General features: G+C 45.9%; 2 protein-coding genes across 2 annotated transcripts in view; both read right to left on the reverse strand.

Annotated features, from left to right (window-relative positions):
• magi2a (membrane associated guanylate kinase, WW and PDZ domain containing 2a) overlaps positions 1–19,205 on the reverse strand; it is a 169,971-nt gene that overhangs the window by 47,122 nt on the left and 103,644 nt on the right. The window contains exons 3-6 of the mRNA XM_053414651.1: positions 13,699–13,818; positions 9,228–9,446; positions 6,345–6,555; positions 3,631–3,710 (exon numbers count right to left, since the gene is read on the reverse strand). Coding sequence (XP_053270626.1) covers positions 3,631–3,710; positions 6,345–6,555; positions 9,228–9,446; positions 13,699–13,818 — 630 coding nt within the window. The remainder of the gene's footprint in view (positions 1–3,630; positions 3,711–6,344; positions 6,556–9,227; positions 9,447–13,698; positions 13,819–19,205) is intronic.
• Positions 1–19,205, reverse strand: part of gnai1 (guanine nucleotide binding protein (G protein), alpha inhibiting activity polypeptide 1) — a 204,665-nt gene that overhangs the window by 41,424 nt on the left and 144,036 nt on the right. The gene's annotated exons all lie outside the window — the stretch shown is intronic.

A 19,205-nucleotide genomic window follows, 5' to 3' on the forward strand; every position in this document is an offset into this window, starting at 1 on the left:
GAGAGAGTTTGAAACAACAGCGAGTTTCTGCAAAGAGCCTGTTCTCGTTCTTTTTCGTCTGCCAAAACAAAAAGAGGAGACAGGAAGACAGGAGGGAGGGAGGGGGGGGAGGGAGGGAGGGAGGGGAGCACAAAGATGGATACGGAGGTAGAGAGAGGAGGTGAGAAACACGAGTTATGTAACGACAAGGCTTCTGTGATGTCGTCTGCTCCGTCTTCACGGGAGCAGGAACCAGAACGTTAAAGCAAACATACACTTCTCTGACAGCTCCTGGTTTTCACCTTCATGTTCACAACCGAGTTTGAACGTAAGAAAGATTTCACCTTCAGCTGCGGTGTAAACATTTTCTCAAGTATACGGTTCTTTTTTATAATATTCTGTATGTTGGCTCAGCTGTTATTTAAATTTTTACTCCACTATAAGAGATTCGATCTTCTGAGGACTTGAGACCTGTAGAACCACCAGAGTAACAAGCATCAGACCCACGCTATAATAAATATGATAACAGTATTCCAGTGTCATTTTAATTGTGTTGACGTTGTGGTGTATGACACTGGATCCAAACACTTCCTCTACATCTGCTCCTCTCTGTGTGTGCTTCCCACTTAGTGCTGTCCTCCTCTTCCTCCTCCTCTCAGCCTGTTGTTCAGTCACAGCTCACAGACCCCACCCTGCGATCCTGTTAGCGCTTATCAGAGCATGGTGCAGGTCCAAAAATTAACACAAACACACACTCTCTCTCACACACACACACACACAAAACGCACACCTTTTCCACCAATCAATACCGAATTTACGGAGGCAGCTTTTCTCTCCCTAACTGAGCTCAGCTCCCCGGGGCGTCTGGTGCCACCCGGCTGTGGACGTTTAAAGTGAACAACACTCTTCTTCTCTGGCTGCTGACACAAACCCCTTGAATCTGAGACCAGCTCAAAGTTTCTGAGAGCTAAAAAGACCAGTAAAGACCCGACTCTGCACTTATATGGACTGTTTCCCCAGATATTTAAACCTGGGAGTGAGAAAAAAACATCCTGAGAAACTCAACTAATCAAAGAAGTTAGAAGACAGTGTAATCAACATAGGCCGTATGTAAAGATGGACGTCATGACAGCTCCTCTGGTGTGATCGCTCCCTGGTGGCTGGCTGCGGTATAGGTCATAAAGCCTGTCTCCTCCGTGTTAGTGGATGGGCCAAACTAAAAAGTAAAAGTACACATTCCAAAAACTGACGTCAACTTGGCCCGACTAAATATTGTTCTACCTCCTCACAAAGCTGCACCCCCCCCCCCATTGCACCACGGTCCCCTCAAACGGGATCAACCAAGTGGATGAGTCGCCCAACGAGATCGATAACAGCCCCACCACCACCACCAGCACCACCAGCACCTCTCCCCTGCAGTAGATAACTGGGATTGAACGAGCCCGAGATAAAAGTGCAATCTCATTTGGAACAACTCCTCACAAGTGTCTCCATCTTTGTCTCCGTGTCATCTCATCGTCTCCGAGCTCTTTTTGCCTTTGATGTACAGACTGAAGGGGAAAGGGGACGATCAGTGGCGGCACTGGGGGGAGTGTTGTGAGCAAAATACAAGATCAGGACGGTAATTCTGTTTGAAGGATAAAATGAGCAAAGTGTTAACATGATGAGGGCCCATTTTTTTTTAATGCCACCAGTGCAGATGCTTTCAGACCCGATACCACCTCTGTCACTCTACTGAAATAGTTCAATCCATCCATCAGCTATACCGCTTATCCTTTAGATCTAAGAATAGCTGATATGGGGCAAGAGGCCGGCTACACCCTGGACAGGACGCTCATGTATTGCAGGAATAAATACAAACATGTATTCATGCTCAGCTTCACACCTAGAGGTCGATTTAGAGTCTCCAGATAACCTGGAGTCAGGTCTTTGGACTGTGGAGGGAAGCAGGAGTAACAAGAGAAACGGAATCCAGAGAAAACAGGTGTTTTGTCAAATTGAAATTCATTAATAATGCTCTAAGATCTCTCTGGTTGAGACATTTTAATCAAAAGCACAAATGTCAACCTCAAGGAGACGCTGAAGGATAAATCAGAGCATCAGCAGAGCTGTGAGGATTCATCGTCTGGGAACCAGACACGTCTGCACAGAGTTTCATGACAAACCATCGGATAGTTGAAGAGATGTATCAGCCTGAACCAAATTGGTGAAGTGACTTTGTTTTATATTGATTTTCCAGCTGATGGACTTCTGGATCAGACTGAAATGAGCAGTTTCAAAAGATCGCGTTTCAGCCGGGGGAACTGGTGACGGACATTTTCACATTTTATAAACCCAACAAGAGGATAATAAAACACATAGAGAATAAAAGACAATAGAAACGAAATAGAAAATGTGTAAAGGCCCTAATGTCCCACGAGGCAGGTGTGATGTGAAAACAGAGTTTGACCCAGCACTGCACCGTCTCTCTGTCTGAGTACTTGATGTATTTTAAAAGTAACTCAATCCTTGTTGTGACCCAGGAGTACACACAACCAGAAGGGCACTCAGAGAGCCCCCTCCCATCCAAGGCTTATGTATATACATATAATGATGTCAGATACCACGTACACACAAGTTTTTCACGAAACTGCTTTAATCATATGCAGTGATATCCATTCTCCGACAGGAATATTTGATACTATAAATGTTTCATTCACAAATTTCAGATCATCATCTGCATCTGAAACCAAATTTCACCCGTTCACAGATATCAGCACACTTCCTGATTCTGAGGATATGTGGAAAGACGCCTTATCTCACAATGTTAAAGAAATTTGAAGTTCCTCTAAAGTTCCACGAGTTCTTCCTTCGCCCCAAGAAAATATTTGGCTTAATCTTGCGAAAGACTTAAATACAAACAATGAAAATATAATATAAAGCATCCGCCCACCGTGAGCACAAACCACACACACAGACTTAAAAAGTAATTTCTCATCTGTTGTCAGTGTCCATCTCTACCTCCGGTTCTCCTCCTCCTCTCCACCACCTCCCCGTCTATAGCTCAGACCATAAATCCTCGTCTCGCTTTGACAGGTAAAGAAAAGACAAATGGGAAAGTTGGGAGGGGAGGGAGGGAGGGGGGGGTTGAGGCCCGAAAAGATCGATGCGTATATGTACAGCGGCTGCATTAACATTCATCCCAGTTCTTTCTCTTATGTGTGTGTTTGTGAATGTGAATGTGTGTGTGTGTGTGTGTGTGTGTGTGTCTGTGTGTGTGTGTGTGTGTGTGCGTGTGTGTTTGTGTGTGTGTGTGTGTGTGTGTGTGTGGGCGGGCGAAGGACACTCTCCCTCAGTTCAGAATAAAGAAGTCTTTGTGACTTCCAGTGCCTCTGAACCTGTGCTTTTTAAAAACACATATCATGAGACTTCCTACTCACAGTGGACCGCCGGTCGGTTAACACGACCACATAACTCCTCATAAACAGAAACGCTACACCGGCACTAAACCTTTCCCTCCGATGAGCCGAGGACGAAACCGTCTCGGTGTCTCCTCTCGCGCTAGACCAACAGGCGAGCCTCAAAATCCAGTAGAATAAAAGCAGTGGGAGGCTGGAGGAATCAAAAAAGGAGTGAACGCGAGGTGCTAGAAGATCGGGACGCGGTACTCACCGTCCTCTTTGCATTCCTCGGGCGGCTTTGCCTTCTTGGCGAGCCTCGGGTCCAGCCACGATGTTGTCTTGGTGTTGTGGCTGTGGAGAGACGACAGAGCCGGAGTGAGAGGGAGTGCGATAGATGGCAAGAGAGAGGAGACTTGGCAGAAAGAGAGAAGGAGGTTGGTGGATTCTTAATTCAGCTGGAGGATGATTTCAGAGAGGAAAGAAGAGACTCCCTCGTGTGCCTGCCTCTTAAAAAAAAAAGGTGTGGAGATAGAAAAAAAGAAAGAAAAAGCTTTGGGTTTACAAAATGGCAATCAATACTTTTAATTTGCTTACTGTCGCTCATTAGCAGGCAGAGGCGGAAGAGGGGAGGGGAAGGGACGGAGAGGGCGAGAGAGAGGGGGGGGCTGAGGGAGTGATGGAGGGGAACAGCTGTGGGTTTGGCAGATTCATCCAGAGCCTCTCTGACACAGAGCTGGATCTAGATCAGATATGAGGAAGTGCCAGAGAAACTCGATGCATCTCCGCAGCTCGTCTGAAGCTCTGGAGCCACAATGGCTTCCCTCCCTCCCTCCACAGAGGAGTGGGAGGGCAGGGGAGCTGTGCAAAATGCTTGCAGTAATAAAAAAATACGAAAATAGGTCAGATGAGGAAGAGGATGCAGCGAAGAGGTCTTTGCTTTGCTGAACAAAAGTTTTTGTGCAGCTTGGATTCAAACACAGCGGATCCGAGGCTGCACCGACGGCCTTAAACACATCAACATACTACAGCCATGAACAAAAACAAAAACCATCCAGATATTAAAGCTGCACTTATTTATGTTATGGCCACTAGGGGGCAGAACAACAAGCTTAAAGGACAACAATCACATCACAAGTAAAAAGTTACCCACCTACAATAATTAAACCCCAAATAACAATTTCAGGGGTAAATACAGTAAAACACTCCACCTCCAAACTCGTCATTAACTGTCTTACCACCAGGGGGAGCCACACTGCCGACTGATGTGCTCGGCATGGGATCAAGCAATCAGTCAAACACGGATCATCCCTCTGCTTTCCAACGTATCCCACATGACGCTAGGTTCCCCTCTATACACGGGATTGTTTTTAAAAAGGAATTAATTTGTGTGAAATCAAGCCGTTTAGCTTTAGGCCTTTTGTTGTCGACTGGTTTTTGAGGTAACAGCTAACTAATTGTAGGCTAACTTTACGTGCTGCCAGAGCCATGCAGAGAGTCTGTTGCCACCAGACTTAAGACCATTGTTAACTAGGCATCTGCGGTGATGTTGATGGGAAGTTACTTGAGTACGATTGTGATTGGGTCTGGGAGGTACCTGTCATGTCGGATTTCGGTACCCATCGTTTTAAAGCTAAAGTTTAATTCTCATTTTGCACATCCTCCAGACACAAAACAACGTTATCCTCCCACCGGAGTCGTGTTTTGGATTAATTTAGCCTCAATATTAGGGACAATTTACTGGGAGGATTCAGGGGAAACACCACAATCCCTAGGATTCCTCCTCTGGGGACCACGAATGTTTGGAACATGATTTAATGGCAGGCCACGGCTGAGATATTTCAGTCTGGATTCGATTGGTGGCCGATCCAGCTCTGTCTCCCCTTGAGCTAAAAACAGAGGACTCGAAAAAGACTGGGAGAGTAGACGTAGATAAAAGTGAGAGATTAGGGCCCACGCCAAACACTGAGCCAAATAAAGTGCAGTTCAAGGTAAGGTCGAACCTCTCTGGCTCTGCTTTCCAACAACCTCTCTCGTCCTGTTCTCTCCTTTTTCTCATCCTCCCTTCATCTCAATCATTCCCATCTCCAACCTTCTTCCCTTTTTCGCCATATTTACAGTATCTAAATCAACTTCTCCCTCTTTCTTGTCCCACCCCTCTCACCTTCTCTTATTTCCGTCTCGACTATTTTTAATCACTATCACTTTTCTTTCTCTCCCACCTCCCACTCCCTCCCTTCTATCCCCCTATTCAGCCGCCTCACTTCAAGGTAAACAAATTCATCTCGTGTGGAGGCCAATCAAAGACGAGCTTCCTCTTGGCAACTGCGTTCACTTTGGAACGGCAACACTTAGGCTCAGGAAAGAGAGGAATCTCGAAACTGCAAATTCAGCTTCCTGCATTAGCTGCGTACGGCGCTTGATGGATGGGGGGGGGGGGCGTGAAGGTTCAGCGTTTGAGGGGAGGAGACATATGGTGATTCGTCCGTGGCGAGGGGGGGGATTCAAAGCCTGCCTAGACATGAACAGGCAACATGTGTTTGGCGGCATGACAACACCAATCCTCGTCTGCCGCTGCCTAACGGCTCTAATTTGGTCACTCAGGTGTTACATGAATAAATCACAGAAGAACGTTACAGATGAAATATGATTTCCCACATGTGAAGCAAATACCTTTAACATGTAACATAACTTTAACCAAGGGGTGGGTGATTCAGCAAAAAAGTTATATCAAGATTGAAATGTTCAAATTAGTCGATATCGATAATTTTCACAATAAAAGTCACATTATTGAATCTGTTAAAGGTAAAAGTGTTATAAAAATCAATGATGTTATAAATCTGTGTTTGCACTAAGCATAAGAAACATATCGATATATATAATCTTTTTTATATTGCTATTGATAAAATTACATTGTTTTATTACCCAACCCCATCTTTGTTTGTCTAAGGGAGGAGACGATGCATCGTATGACAACTTTCCACTCACTCTATGAAGTAGACTTCTCCTTTCTCCGTGTACGCCATCTCCCAGTTGTCCGGCAGGGGCCCGAGCTCGTCGTTCTCCTCTAGTTTGGGCAGCGTGATCTTTGGCGACTGGCCGTCGTCTTTGGGCGGCTCGGTGGAGGCCTCCGCTGGGCTGTTCTGTGGGGCGATGTCCCCTGAGGCGTCTGTGCTCTTGTCCTCATGCTCGCTGGACTCTGAGGTGACAAACAGGACAGGATGAGTCATTATCACTCAGGGAGGAGAGGGGGAGGGGGGGGGGGGGGGCGTCAATAACTGGGGAGGTGAAGCGAGGAAGGATTGACGCAGGACGTCGGGAGAAGAGATTGATTGAAAGTCAGGTTTAGGGAGGAGGCAGGAGGAATATAGAGGAAAGAGTTTTTGGAATAAGGTGAGGAGAGGTGACGGGAAGAAAGGGAATGATTGAGGGTAACAAGACAGACGGATGAATAAAGAAGAGGAGACAACAGAGATTGAGAGAGAAGCCGGATGCCCTAGTTTGAGTTGTGGCGCAGTGCGAACACGTTAAAGGGTGAGAAGAATTGGGTGGATAGAAGGAAAGAGATAGAAACGGCAAGTGTGTGCACATCTCAGTGGAGAGAGAGAGAGAGAGAGACGGTGGAGGGAAGTAGAGAGGGGACAAATAAGAGTTGGGGATTGAGAGATAATCTATGAGAGGGAAAGAGTGAAGCAGCAGCTATCTGCTTAGATCACAGAGCCCGCTGTGCTCTATTGATTCCCCTTCAACTCTCCTGGTCAGCTCACACACCGTCCATCCACAGAGACACGACTCCCCCCCCCCACGCTGCCGAGCTCAGAGAGGCTCTCCAACACCCAACAAGGTTCCCTGAGCTGCCCGGAGCCCGAAGGTATCAAGCATCTGGAGGCCGCCGATAGGAATCAGCTCAAAACGTTCAGCCGGGGTCGTCCGCCTCACTTCAGATGACGATCAGAAATGTACACAGGGAGGCTCCAGGAGACTTTACAGAACTTGTAACCCTTCATAAAACACTGCACTGCTGTGAAATCCTTATACAGGCTCGCTAGATCTTACTAAATCCATTTTAATGACTTAAATGGTACAGTCTTCTCCTTTAGGTCTCTTAACGTTTCAGAATAAGGAGCCTGAGGACGTCTGTTTTGGTTCCTGGAACGAAGGTTAAGTTAATAAAATGGATTTTCATATACTCACTAAAAGGTGAACCCTTTAAACAACTCGACCTCTCTAAAAACCCAAAGAGGTCTATTAACATTTAACTTACAATGTTATATAACAGTTTATTCTTTGAGATATAGATATAATTTAAACCTCTTTTCAGGTCTGAACCCAAACATATGGAGCATCAGTTTCATCAAATGTCCAGTTATTAGAATTTGTTTCATAAAATGCAAAAGTTTCCTAAAACAATTTCCTTAAACCAAATTTAATTTACTGTATTTTATGCATTTTTGTCATTGCTTTTGCATTTTATAGCATTTTTTAAATCGGATCTCCTCTGATTGAATTAGTATTTTTATAACTCTTGTCCAATAAAACATTTTCTAAACATAAAGAAAGATGCTAAATGATCATTACAATCATATTTTCACCTAAAGCGGTTTCATTTAAAATTGTATATTTATGGCATTCCCTCTTTAAAGATATAAAAAAGCTCTTTCATGACTCTTAACACTTAAATCACTTTGTAAAACAAGAAGCAAGTTGTTGTCATATGTACATAATGTCGTTACTGTTAGATTGTAAATTCACATTTTCACTAATTCAGTCATTTACTTCAGAAATCTGTCTTTTATGTCTTTAGTCTTGTGCTGGAATAGAAATCCAGGATATTAAGTTAGAATCTTTAAAACTTCTTTGTAATTATTATTCAGATCCTACCTTGTTTGAGCTCCTTGCGATAGGAAAACCAAAATCTCATCTCAAAACGCCACAGTTCCCGTAAAAAAAAAAAGAAAAAGAAAAAAGAAGAGCGAGGCTGTTTAAAGCAGAAGTGACTGCGGGCGCTGATCGGGATCAGTAACTGAACGCTTTGGATTTTCCTGGTGTTGTGACTGTTGCTGTGCAGCGAGAGACTCCACTGTCCTCGGGCTCTAAAAACCAGCTTAGAAAGTCACAGGACCGAAGCATGGTTTTGGATTTGGAATCGCAGAAATCAAACTCATAAAGCCCCTTTTATTATTCTGCTTTCATGTGATCATGGGATGCATTCAAAGGGGTTTCTGTTAACGCGAGGGGGGGGGGTGCATGTGTATGTGTGTTTGGACGTATGTGGACTCAGATGCTGCGTGCTGCTGTTGAACGAACATATATAAAGAAACGTTGGTTATAATAATATAAAGAGTCGTGTTTAATGTCTATTCTGCTATTTTCTCAGAATGCACACGGAGGGGAACGCTGGTTTGGAAAAATAAACACTTAACAAAAAGGTCTGATTGTTGAAGTGCCTGCAGGCTGCTGTGTGTGTGTGTGTGTGTGTGTGTGTGTCTGTGTGTGTGCGCCCTCTGGCTATCTGGGGTTTCATAATGAAACCCAGCGACTGACCAGGGAGCGACTGCACCGAAGCTTTTAATCATAAACACTTTGAATCGCAGAGGTAATCACCGACTCTGAGAGTGAATTGTAATTTACACTTTACATATCCGCCCATTAAACTGCACATAAAGACATCCTCGTCACCCATTTAAAAGTCATTACCTGCCATAAAATAATTTTTCCCACAGACATTTGTGTGAAATCAATGTTACTCTCTCTGATGCTCGGCGGCCGATCCAGCCAAGACGGCTGCTCTGACCCTGACCTCAGACCTAGACGTCCCGACAGAGAGACCTGAGCCTCTGCGTCTGTGGAGGTTCGATGTCGGGAGCTGACCTGGGGTGACCGCGATGCCATTTCCGTTGACGACTGGCCTCTCCTCCTCGTCCTCCTCGGGGGGCTCGATGCTGGCCTTCTCCATGTTGCTGACCGACTTGTTCCGCTTCCTCTTGCCCTCGGAGCTGGGTCTGGCGCCCGGCAGCAGCTGGTCCGTTACATTGAGCAGCAGAGCAGCGCTGGGCTCGGCCGGGGGCTTCGGGGTCCCGTAAAAGTTATCTGGAACAAGAGCGAGACGGGGGAGACATTTAAAACCAAAGTTATTTTTATGTACTGAATTCACATCTTATATTTAATGCTGTGCTCGTGTTAGGGCTGTGGGGGGGGGGGGGGGGGGGGGGGGGTCTGTCTGCTGGTCTGTCTCTGAAAATACTGGAAGGATTTTGAGACGTGCAGATGTTCGTGGTCTCCAGAGGATTGACCTTAATGACTCAATCTTTCCTGTAAAGACCCAGTGAGGTGGAGGTTTTTGGATCTGAGTGAAACATTGACTCCATCCCATTTGATATTCAAGGTCACCAGAGGATGAACCGAGATCCTTTTGTACGTCTTCTTCTACAAACAAATCACATTCTCATTAGCATAAACTGTACTTAGCATTAAGACACCAAACTAAGATGGTGAACAATCATTTTACCATATTTGCATCCAGATGTTAGCATTTAAATCACAGCAGCACTACAGGCCGTAGACTCCTCCCCAAAAGTGAAGCCAACTCATCTCAACCGCCCCCTGGTGGCTGACTGCAGGAAAGGTCATGCACCCAAGTTACATCCACATGATAAATAAATAATGAAACCACTGTAGCCTCTGCAGGGAGAACAACATGTTCTGTGCTCCATGATGTCAGACCGTTGATCCGTGAGCACACAGGCTGTGGTCTCCACTTCACATCATGTCTTACAACACTGACAAGTTGGGAGATGCAATAAAAAGTGACACAGACGAGCACACGCCTCCTCCTCCTCCTCCTGCACTAATTCCATCAACGTTTGTGGGATATTTGCCGTTGCCAGACTCGTCCGTCCTCTCATCTGCACTTCACTCAATGCACTGGATGCGTATTTCTGCTCTGCTTGGTTTGAACAATCGCTGAATCTCCCTCTAAGATTCGAGTCGTTGGTCAGAGCCAACAAAGCTGCAGTTTGGACTTGACTTGGCTCGGAGTCAGCAGCTTCTTCCACGGTCTTCTGTGTAGATTTTCACCGTCTCTCAGTTCGTCTTCTGGCAGCGGCCGAGTTCCTCCGACAGCCTCCATTAGTCACGGTCACTCCTTTCTTTAAGGGTCACTGAAATCTTTTAGGGAACAAAATACAGACTGAAGATAAAGATGGACGACATTATGTCTCCTATAGATGAAGCCAAAGCATATCTTAATAGTATCTTAATCGCCCCCTGGTGGCTGGCTGCAGTATGGGTCATAAACCCTGCCTCCACCATGTGAGTGGATGGGACGTAGAGGACAAGACAGCTCCTGAGAGGCAAGTTACAGCATCTCAAGCTCCCCCTGGTGGCTGGCTGCAGTATAAGGTGCCTCCTCCATGTTAGCTGATGGGATAAGGACTAAACAAACGATAAATCCAAAAGAACATTAATAGATTTTTGTCATGGGTTCTGTCCTCTCACCACAATAATTAACGTCCATGTACTCAATGTTCTAGTAAGTTTGGTTTTAATTAGTTTTTTCATGCTCTAAAAAACTGTGAAACTTCGTATCAGCATTCGTCCTGGCTTCATTTCGGGCTTTTGTGTCTTACACTGTGTAATGTTGCCAGTGAAATGTGTAATGGAATTAAGTGGGAGTTTGTGAAGGGCTGAACCAATCCTTTGACTAGACACGTTACATCCTCCGCTTTGATTTTAGGAGGAAAGACAAGGCCTGTAAAGAAAAGAGCGAGTGAAATAACTGCAGAAGACACTGTCGTCGAAGCCGAACACTCGACTGTGATTCTTCAAGTGCAGGGCTGAGGTGTCGAATCACGTCGGCCCCGAAGTCTGAGAGATGTTCTTCTTTAGAAACAGAAAATAGATCTGACTCCACTCGCCTCTGAGCTTTTTCTCAAATCCGAGCCCTGAAAGACAGCTGAGGCTCTTTGTGGTCGGCACAAAGATTGGCCACGGCACAGGACGGGTTTCCAGGAGGAGGACAACCGCCACAGTTTAGGTCTGGAGGGTCACGTGAGGTTTGCTATTAGACGAGCGGTAAAGCTCCACTCAACGGGCCGTGACCGAACGATCAGACATTAGAAGATGACGCGTGTGACAGTCCTCAGAGATGATTTCAACCCACTGGGTTTGAGCATTAGGAGGGACACTGCCGCATTAACTGCAGGGGAACAAGAAGAGTAGCCAAGAAGATTTAAAAAAACATTAGCTGGTGTCTCCCTCTGCGTTGGAAAGACCTCCTGAAACATCGTGTTCACGATCTGGAAAACATGAAGGCTGCAATGAAAAATAAAGGAGAGTAGCTGTAAAAAGATTACGGGGACTGTCGGGATTAGAGCCCCCCCCCCCCCCCCCCCCGACAGCAGACACAAATCCTGGAGCCTTAACGAACCGGAGATTTGCCTCCGAGAAGGAAATGATGCTCCACGTGTGAACTTAAATAACCTGCAGCTTCACAGAAACCTGCACTTTTTGAAGTGGCTGCCTCGCTGTCGCATCAGAGAGCTGCGCTGAGTCTCGTACACGTGAGGATAAAACCCGTCGTGACAAAGAAAAGAAAAGAAAAATGAAAGTCTCCCTCGGCACATTGGAGGTGAAGTGGAGGGCAGTGCTTTAGTCTTCTTCCAGGGTTCATGAGGGAGTGATCCTCATCTCTCTGCACAATAACACTCTGAGTGAGAGGAGAAAGATGATCAAGGAAAAAAACATCCAATCAACCTTCAATCGGTTTCTGGCACCGAAAGCAGCAGCCACAGATGTTGCTCTTAAGGATTTTAGTGCCACGTGAGCTGAACAAATATATTTGAGTTTCTAATTTTCTCTGGGAGCTCAATCGACAGGGCCACGGGGCAGATCCAGCCCATTTGTCAATTTCATAAAGGCTCCTACGACGATTTCTATTTTACTGATTTAGTCAATTTTTTTATACAATCTTTAATTTTAGACCAAAATAGAGGATGTTAGACAATTGATAATGTTTTTATCTGTTGTCATTCCTCCCACTTTAAAACGTATTTCAAAAACCTATTGAAACGCAGACTCAGGATCAGTGAGATGTCAGAACCTCATTGTTGTTATCAAGGTGATTTGTTTCAGGAAGTGAACCTGAGCTCTTCCTACATTATTCTATGTTATAAAGACTCAAACATAAGCTGCTCGTCCTGCCCGTTCTTTTCTTAAATCTCACCCCTTCTCCCTTTTTTCCTCCACATCTAATTGGCCGTTAAATTATTAAAGTATATAAACCACTGAATGGTGGCCGAGCGACGGTGCAGAAGAAACTCTCCCCCCCTCACGCTGTGTAGAGCGGCTCCCATCGGCGAGAGGATCTAACACTGCTCCTGGCAGCCGACCGTTAAATCGGCCATCTGCAATTTAGTTCCCTCCTTCCTGCGGGGGGGTGGCGGGCCGACAGAGACCTGGAGTCAGGTGGGAGAGAGGGAAGTTAGTGGCTCCAGTGTCTGTTATCTGTATAATGGCAGAGGGTCTCCTGAGAGCTGGAGGTGGCCGGGCGAACCGAGAGCTGAAGGCTTCCTCTTTTCTTTTTTTTTTGGAGTGCTTTAAAATCCGAGCCGCGGGTCCGTCTGACCAGAGAGAGAGAGAGAGAGAGAGAGAGAGAGAGAGAGAGAGAGGAGAGCGAGTGTCGGTCTGTTTGTTTTGATTAGACGACTGAAGAGCCACTGCAGCTCAGACTCAAGGACAGAGCCCAGAGAGTGCACATGAAGATACTGATGTGTGTGTGTGTGTGTGTGTGTGTGTGTGTGTGTGTGTGTGTGTGTTTGTGTTTGAGTGTGTGTGTGTGTGCAGGCTTCTCTTCATTCAGAATTTACAGATTCCTTTCTGTCCTTCATGACTGATGATGCTCATGTCCGCGCAAAGCTGAAAGATGGATGGTATGCGTGTGTGTGTGTGTGTGTGTGTGTGCTTGTGTGTGTGTATGAGCGCGAGTGTGATGAGCTCTGTCTCAGCACTCATTCACACCACTGTCACACACACACAGAGGAAAATGCCTGGAGTGCCACACTGATGCATAAATTCCACAAGAAAACGCTTTGAAATATCAAAATCGAAAAATTGAGTGATGACATTTTCTGGAGTTCACATAGGAAGAACTCAGTGGGAGGCTGTCGGAGTCTGGAAAACAAGAAGTGGCGTCTGGGTAGAGAACGTAAGAGGCAGGACATGATGTCTTTCAAAGTTTGTGAGCCTCTTTGTAAGTTCTGGAAAATGTCCAAAGTTCCGTGGACGTCTGAGAGCAGCTAAAAGAGGAAATAATCACAATCTGTCACTTCGCTAAATCCCTTACCTTCATACGTTCCGCTCTCTAGCAGGGCTCCGCTTTTCTCCAGTTCCATAAACCGGTCAATGGTCACGAAATTATAATCCACCCCCGGGACCTCTCCTTCCTTGGGCTGCCTGGTTGTGCCTGCAGGAGATAAGAGAAGAGGAGTTAGAGCCGCTGCTGCAGCTGTGGACGCCTCCTCATCGCCGTCTGACACCAAGTGATCGGAAAAACATCTACAACAGGTTGATCCTGCTTGACTCATTAAATGCCCTCATTATTCCTTTTGTCCTTTCCCGTCTATCACATCTGAGACATTATATCAGAGTAGCGTAGCTTTCCCGGGAGAAGAGAGGAGGCTGTTTCCATTTCAGGGGCTAAGTGATGCAATTTGAACGCCAACAGGAGAAATCAAGTCCATTTGCATGGAGCTGACGGCCCTGATGAGGACTCCCCGACATCTGACTGCAGCACAAGAGTGAAATGAAAATATTCTCAACTTTAAGAGCAGCATTAAACACCGAGTTCTCCACCCGCCGCCATCGTGTGTCCTCCAGTTGGTGGAACAATAACAGTTTATAGCGTTACACTGAGGTTCAGATGACTTCCTAAATACTTCCTCGCCGTTAATTAGACTGTTTCAAAGTGATCCCGGCTGTGACACCACGCAGGCCCTGCACCCCCGAGGTTTCCACGTCTGAGCGAGGGGCTGTTCACAGTAAATGGAGGAGCCCCGTGAAACCCACTTGTTAGACCCTCACCGCAGCGTTTAAAGGATCCATCTGTGCGTTTTAACGTCAGCAGGGGAGCGACTGTGCCACCGATTCTCCCTGGGAGGCGGCGTGCTGGGATTGGTTCTGTTTTAAAGACACCACTCACTGCACGAAGATGGAAAAATGCCCGTAAAAGTTTCATTACACAGTTTGCAAAGAGGCATCAAGTGTAATTTCAGTGTCTCCGCTTGCTTCAGACGGACACAGTTGACTTTTTCACGTCCAGAGTCCACGATGTTGGACGTCTGGATCTTGTTTTTCTATTAATTGGCTTAAACCAAATTGCCTTTAGGGTTAATTAAGTTGTATTGCATTGTAAACATGGCCTCTGCATGTTTCACACACAAATCAGTTTCCTCTGCAGAGAAGTAACCTGGAAAATCTGATTTTACCTCTGTCAAACACAACTGTTTGTATTTGTTTGTTTGTTTGTTTGTTTGTTTGTTTGTTTGCAGGATTACACAAAAAACTATGGGATGCATTACCATGAAACTTGGTTGAAGGATGTGTTGTATGTCAGGGAAGAATATGTTTCATTTTGGAGCAGATCTGGATATTTTTAAACATTTTCATTGATTTCAAAGAGAACAATTCATGGAACTTGATGAAAAACATCTGGCACATTAATGGGACTGAGGTTTATGAGTGTTCCAAATAAAGATCCACATTACGTGAATTTACAAGTGGTTTCATAAAGGGACTTGTTGGGCCTTGGGCAGATAAATGAGCAAGTGGCTTTCTAGTTATAATAGCAATTCATCAAGGTGCAAGTGCATCTTGATCTTTGAGCGAATAGAAGATGATGTTCTGATCGGTTTATTGAATGTGAGGCTCATATACGGTCTCCTTAAATTCCATCAAGCTGCACAAAAACACACACACACTCATAGATATCAGTCAAATTCAGGACAATCTCAACTCTGGGATCGTCCAGATGTGGAGGGGGAAGACGTGGAAGAAGAATATGTCAAATAAACTAGTTAAATCCTCTTAGACCCCAAACTCTACTGTAAACTTTTCTTATATCAGTCTTCTGCTGGGGATAGAGAGGGAAGAGGCATCGGTTAGACAGCGCTGCTCTCACCGTCCCAGCAAATGTTTTATCTGAGATGTTTTTATTTCAATCATCCCGGTAGTTCGACGTCTATATAAAGTTGAAATCACATCACTGGGCCAGAAGGAGTTCATGTTCATTTGAAAAGTTTTTCTTCGCTGTAGAAAATACTTGTTATGGACTTTTTTGGGGGATAAACAGCAACACGTCTCGAATCGAAACTCACTCTAAAGTTTGGGTTTGAAAACACTCCTGGAGTTCTTACTGTTGATTTAAGGCTCAAGCTCCTGACTATGAACTGTAATGCTCTTGGTTTCCATTCGACTGTGATTCTCCATCCTTCCTTTCCCTTATCTTACTCTTCTCTAACTATCAACAAGATATAACGACTAATCCTATATACATATAAATGTTCCTGGGGTTAAGTGTTTTCGGGTGAACGGCAAAGAAAATCCCAACCCTCGTCCGAGTTTATGGTTTCAACTTCCTCCAGATGCCAGCAGACAATGTAATTAATAGAAAATGAATCCAAATGAGGACATTAAGCCGTTTGCCAAGCTCCTCCAATGTTGTCTCGTTAATGCGCCGATTAATTGGTCCTTGAGTGGAGAAGCTAAACCCACCAAAGGCCGATGATCAGCACTTGTGCTCTTTTTGGTTGTTGTTTACAGAACATTAAATCAGGAAACAAAATGTCTTGCTGTGGAAATCAAGTTGTCCAACAAATTGGAACGAAGTGGAGCTCCGTTCACACACAAACCTCAGAACGCAGATTTACTGATGGCGACCTTCAGAGCTGCAGCAGCCGAACCAGCAACCTGCTGTCAGACTCATTTGTACCAGTTTAAAAGAGCAAATGGGCTGCAGGGAACAGTGGGAGGAATACACAACTGCACGAGTGGATGTGTCAGTGTGCACGTTTGCGTCGCACCTCCACTGGAGAGCTTCTTGATTGTGTCTGTCTGCACGGGGGCTTATGTACCCATCAGATTAGCCTCCCTCACATGCAGAGCTACTGACAGAGCAACACACAGACACATGCAAAGACACACACACACACACATACACACATTTCAAAGAGGACTTTTGATGTTGCGGGACTATAATTAGCAGCATCTTCTGGTGGGGACTTCTCTCGGGTGACAATATCGAAAGCAACCACAATGCCGATTCTCCATTTTTCCATCCTCTGTATGTGGGTCACGATCCTGTAGAGACTTTCAAAGGGAAGCAACCTTTCCGAGGCACCAGTCTAATGATGTTAGGAGGTTTCAAGTGGGTGGTTATAATCATCTGTATTTACAATTCCTTCATCACTGAGGGTTGGGACACTCATTAAGGTTAAACACTGCAGCCATCATTGTGCCAGTCTTACTGGAGCCGGGATTCTCAAAACCCCTCAGGTGTGTTTCTGGGTTTGGGCCCAGTCAGGAGTGTGGGAAGCTCCTCACTAAAAATAGCCACTGTTGTTCTTTGTGAGCAGACGTCGTGTCTAAGCTCCTGCTTTAGTCGTGAGACAAAAAGAGAGAGAGAGAGAGAGAGAGAGAGAGAGAGAGACGGATCGCACAAGATGAACTCGATAATATTCATTAAAAAGCTGGATTTATATGCAGGGAAGTTATGGTGAAGACTTGGCGCCTTTGCACGCTGGAGGAAAAAGGAAGTCGCATTTAATTGGCATTCGAACATTAACTGAAACGTGGGGGGGGAAAGTTCATATTCAAACTTCTAAATACAAAGTCTAGAGGCCCAGTAGACTGTCCTGCAGGGGGCGCTCACTGTCAGCTTGACCCGACAGTAGAGTGAGTAAGTAATGTTTCGCTGTTTTGCTGCAGAACTGGAGGACGCTAGCAGGCAAAGCCGTCCTGAGAAAGCAACCATGACACTGAAGCATCTTGGAGGTGGAGAGGTTTGGGTGCCATCAAAGATATAAATCCCCCCCCCCCCCCAAAAAAACAAGTGAAAACAACAAAGTAAAAGTCCATCAGCACAAAGATAAATCAAAAGTCCTTCAAAAGTTTACAACATGGAGAGAATCCTGACAAAGTTGCGGTTGAATAACCAATCAGAGCAAATAAAACATGGGACAAACTGACTCCACAGATTCCCCCCCCCCCCCCCCCCCCAACCAGCGGAAGCCACTTTGGCCTTCAGCGGTGCAGCTTCCTCTTTCAATCGTTGCATCAAACTCGCCCTTCTCCAGATAAATGGTCGTGATCGGCCGCCGGCTTGTTTCGAGACGGGTGAAAATCTCTCTCCGAACGAGGGGCAATAAACACGGAGCTGTGGAGCTATAAACAGATGAAGTCAGACACCGGACTATGAATCAGTTCCAGCACTCGAGGCGTCTGCGGCAGAACCCGTCGTGCACCGTCGAACAGGAGAATAAATCCACCTTTACACTTTACTGCAGCTGCTCAGAGTCTCCGAAGATGACGGAGACAAACAAACAGGTCGTGGCAGCGAATAGTGAACAGATGTAGTAACGGGACATTTGTCTCCTGATAGGAGCTTTGTGGGAATCTGAGGTTCGGTGTCTGGGACGTGAGACGAGGAACGAGACGGAGAATGGAAAAGGGAGAAAGTTGGAACGAGGCAGCACAACAATCTACTAGTTCCACAAATCTCTGTCTATCTGTGTAATATGTTATGTAGGGGAATATAACAGCCGGTCAGTAAATCATTCAAACTTAACTGTCAAATCGTTTTTTGCAGATAAACCAGGTAGGATGAGCACAATATTGCATGTGACGCTCTGCACACACACAACACAAAGTGACAGCAGGTTGTAGAACTGGTTGAGGATAATGACAAGGAACACTTCTGATCTCCAGCTCCAGAAACATCACCCCAGGCCGGGAGAAGAGCCCATTACAAACAGGTCGGTTCAGAACAGGCACTGTAATGGATGAGGGAGCCCGAGCTGCAGCGTGGGCCCAGGCTCTCGTGGCGTCGTGCAGCCTGTCGTTCTCCAGTACGTCCTCGAGCCGCGATGCAACTCCACAACCACAGGCCACCAGCACAACTCTCACTTGTGCAGCCGAGCACCACTTGCGTCCGCCCCGGTCAAGGCTAACACCTGCAGTGGTTTCAATACACGTGAGAACATACGCTGCTCCCGCGGATCACATTAACATGCGGTCGCTCGAAGCTACGAATGAAAGACACCGTATTAACGCGTGACCTCTGTGTTTGGCCTCAAATTTGCACGATGCACAGTGAATGCTACGAGTGTTACTGGAACCTGAGATAACTGCAGGCGGAGAGAGATTCCACTGTGCATTCATAGCAGAGCCGGAGCGTGTGTGCAGAGCCGGAGGAAACGATTATAGCGCGAGAGCATCCGAGCTAATCAGCGAACACACAGTTACCTCACAGCGTGGAAGGAAAGGAAAAGTATCAGAAAACAAAACCACTGTCACTGTTTGTTCGCTGTTGAATATGAATAATTTACTTCCTATTAAAAAACATCAAGGAGGGGATGGTGAGCTCCGTAAAAAGAAAAGTGACGCAAGTGCATTTTCAAGTGACTGGTAGACCAGAGAGCTGGGGTAAGAAATGGGACAGGATGTGCCTGGTGTCCCACAGGTCCTCGTGACCTCTCCTGAGGTTCGATGAGACACAACACTGTCGCTCTCGAGGAGCTCAGAGCAGCTGAATCGGTCCAAACACGTCAGATTTCAATACAATCAAGTTCTTAAAGA

The sequence above is a fragment of the Pleuronectes platessa genome, chromosome 22 (genome assembly GCF_947347685.1).
Source record: "Pleuronectes platessa chromosome 22, fPlePla1.1, whole genome shotgun sequence".
Lineage (NCBI taxonomy): Eukaryota > Metazoa > Chordata > Actinopteri > Pleuronectiformes > Pleuronectidae > Pleuronectes > Pleuronectes platessa.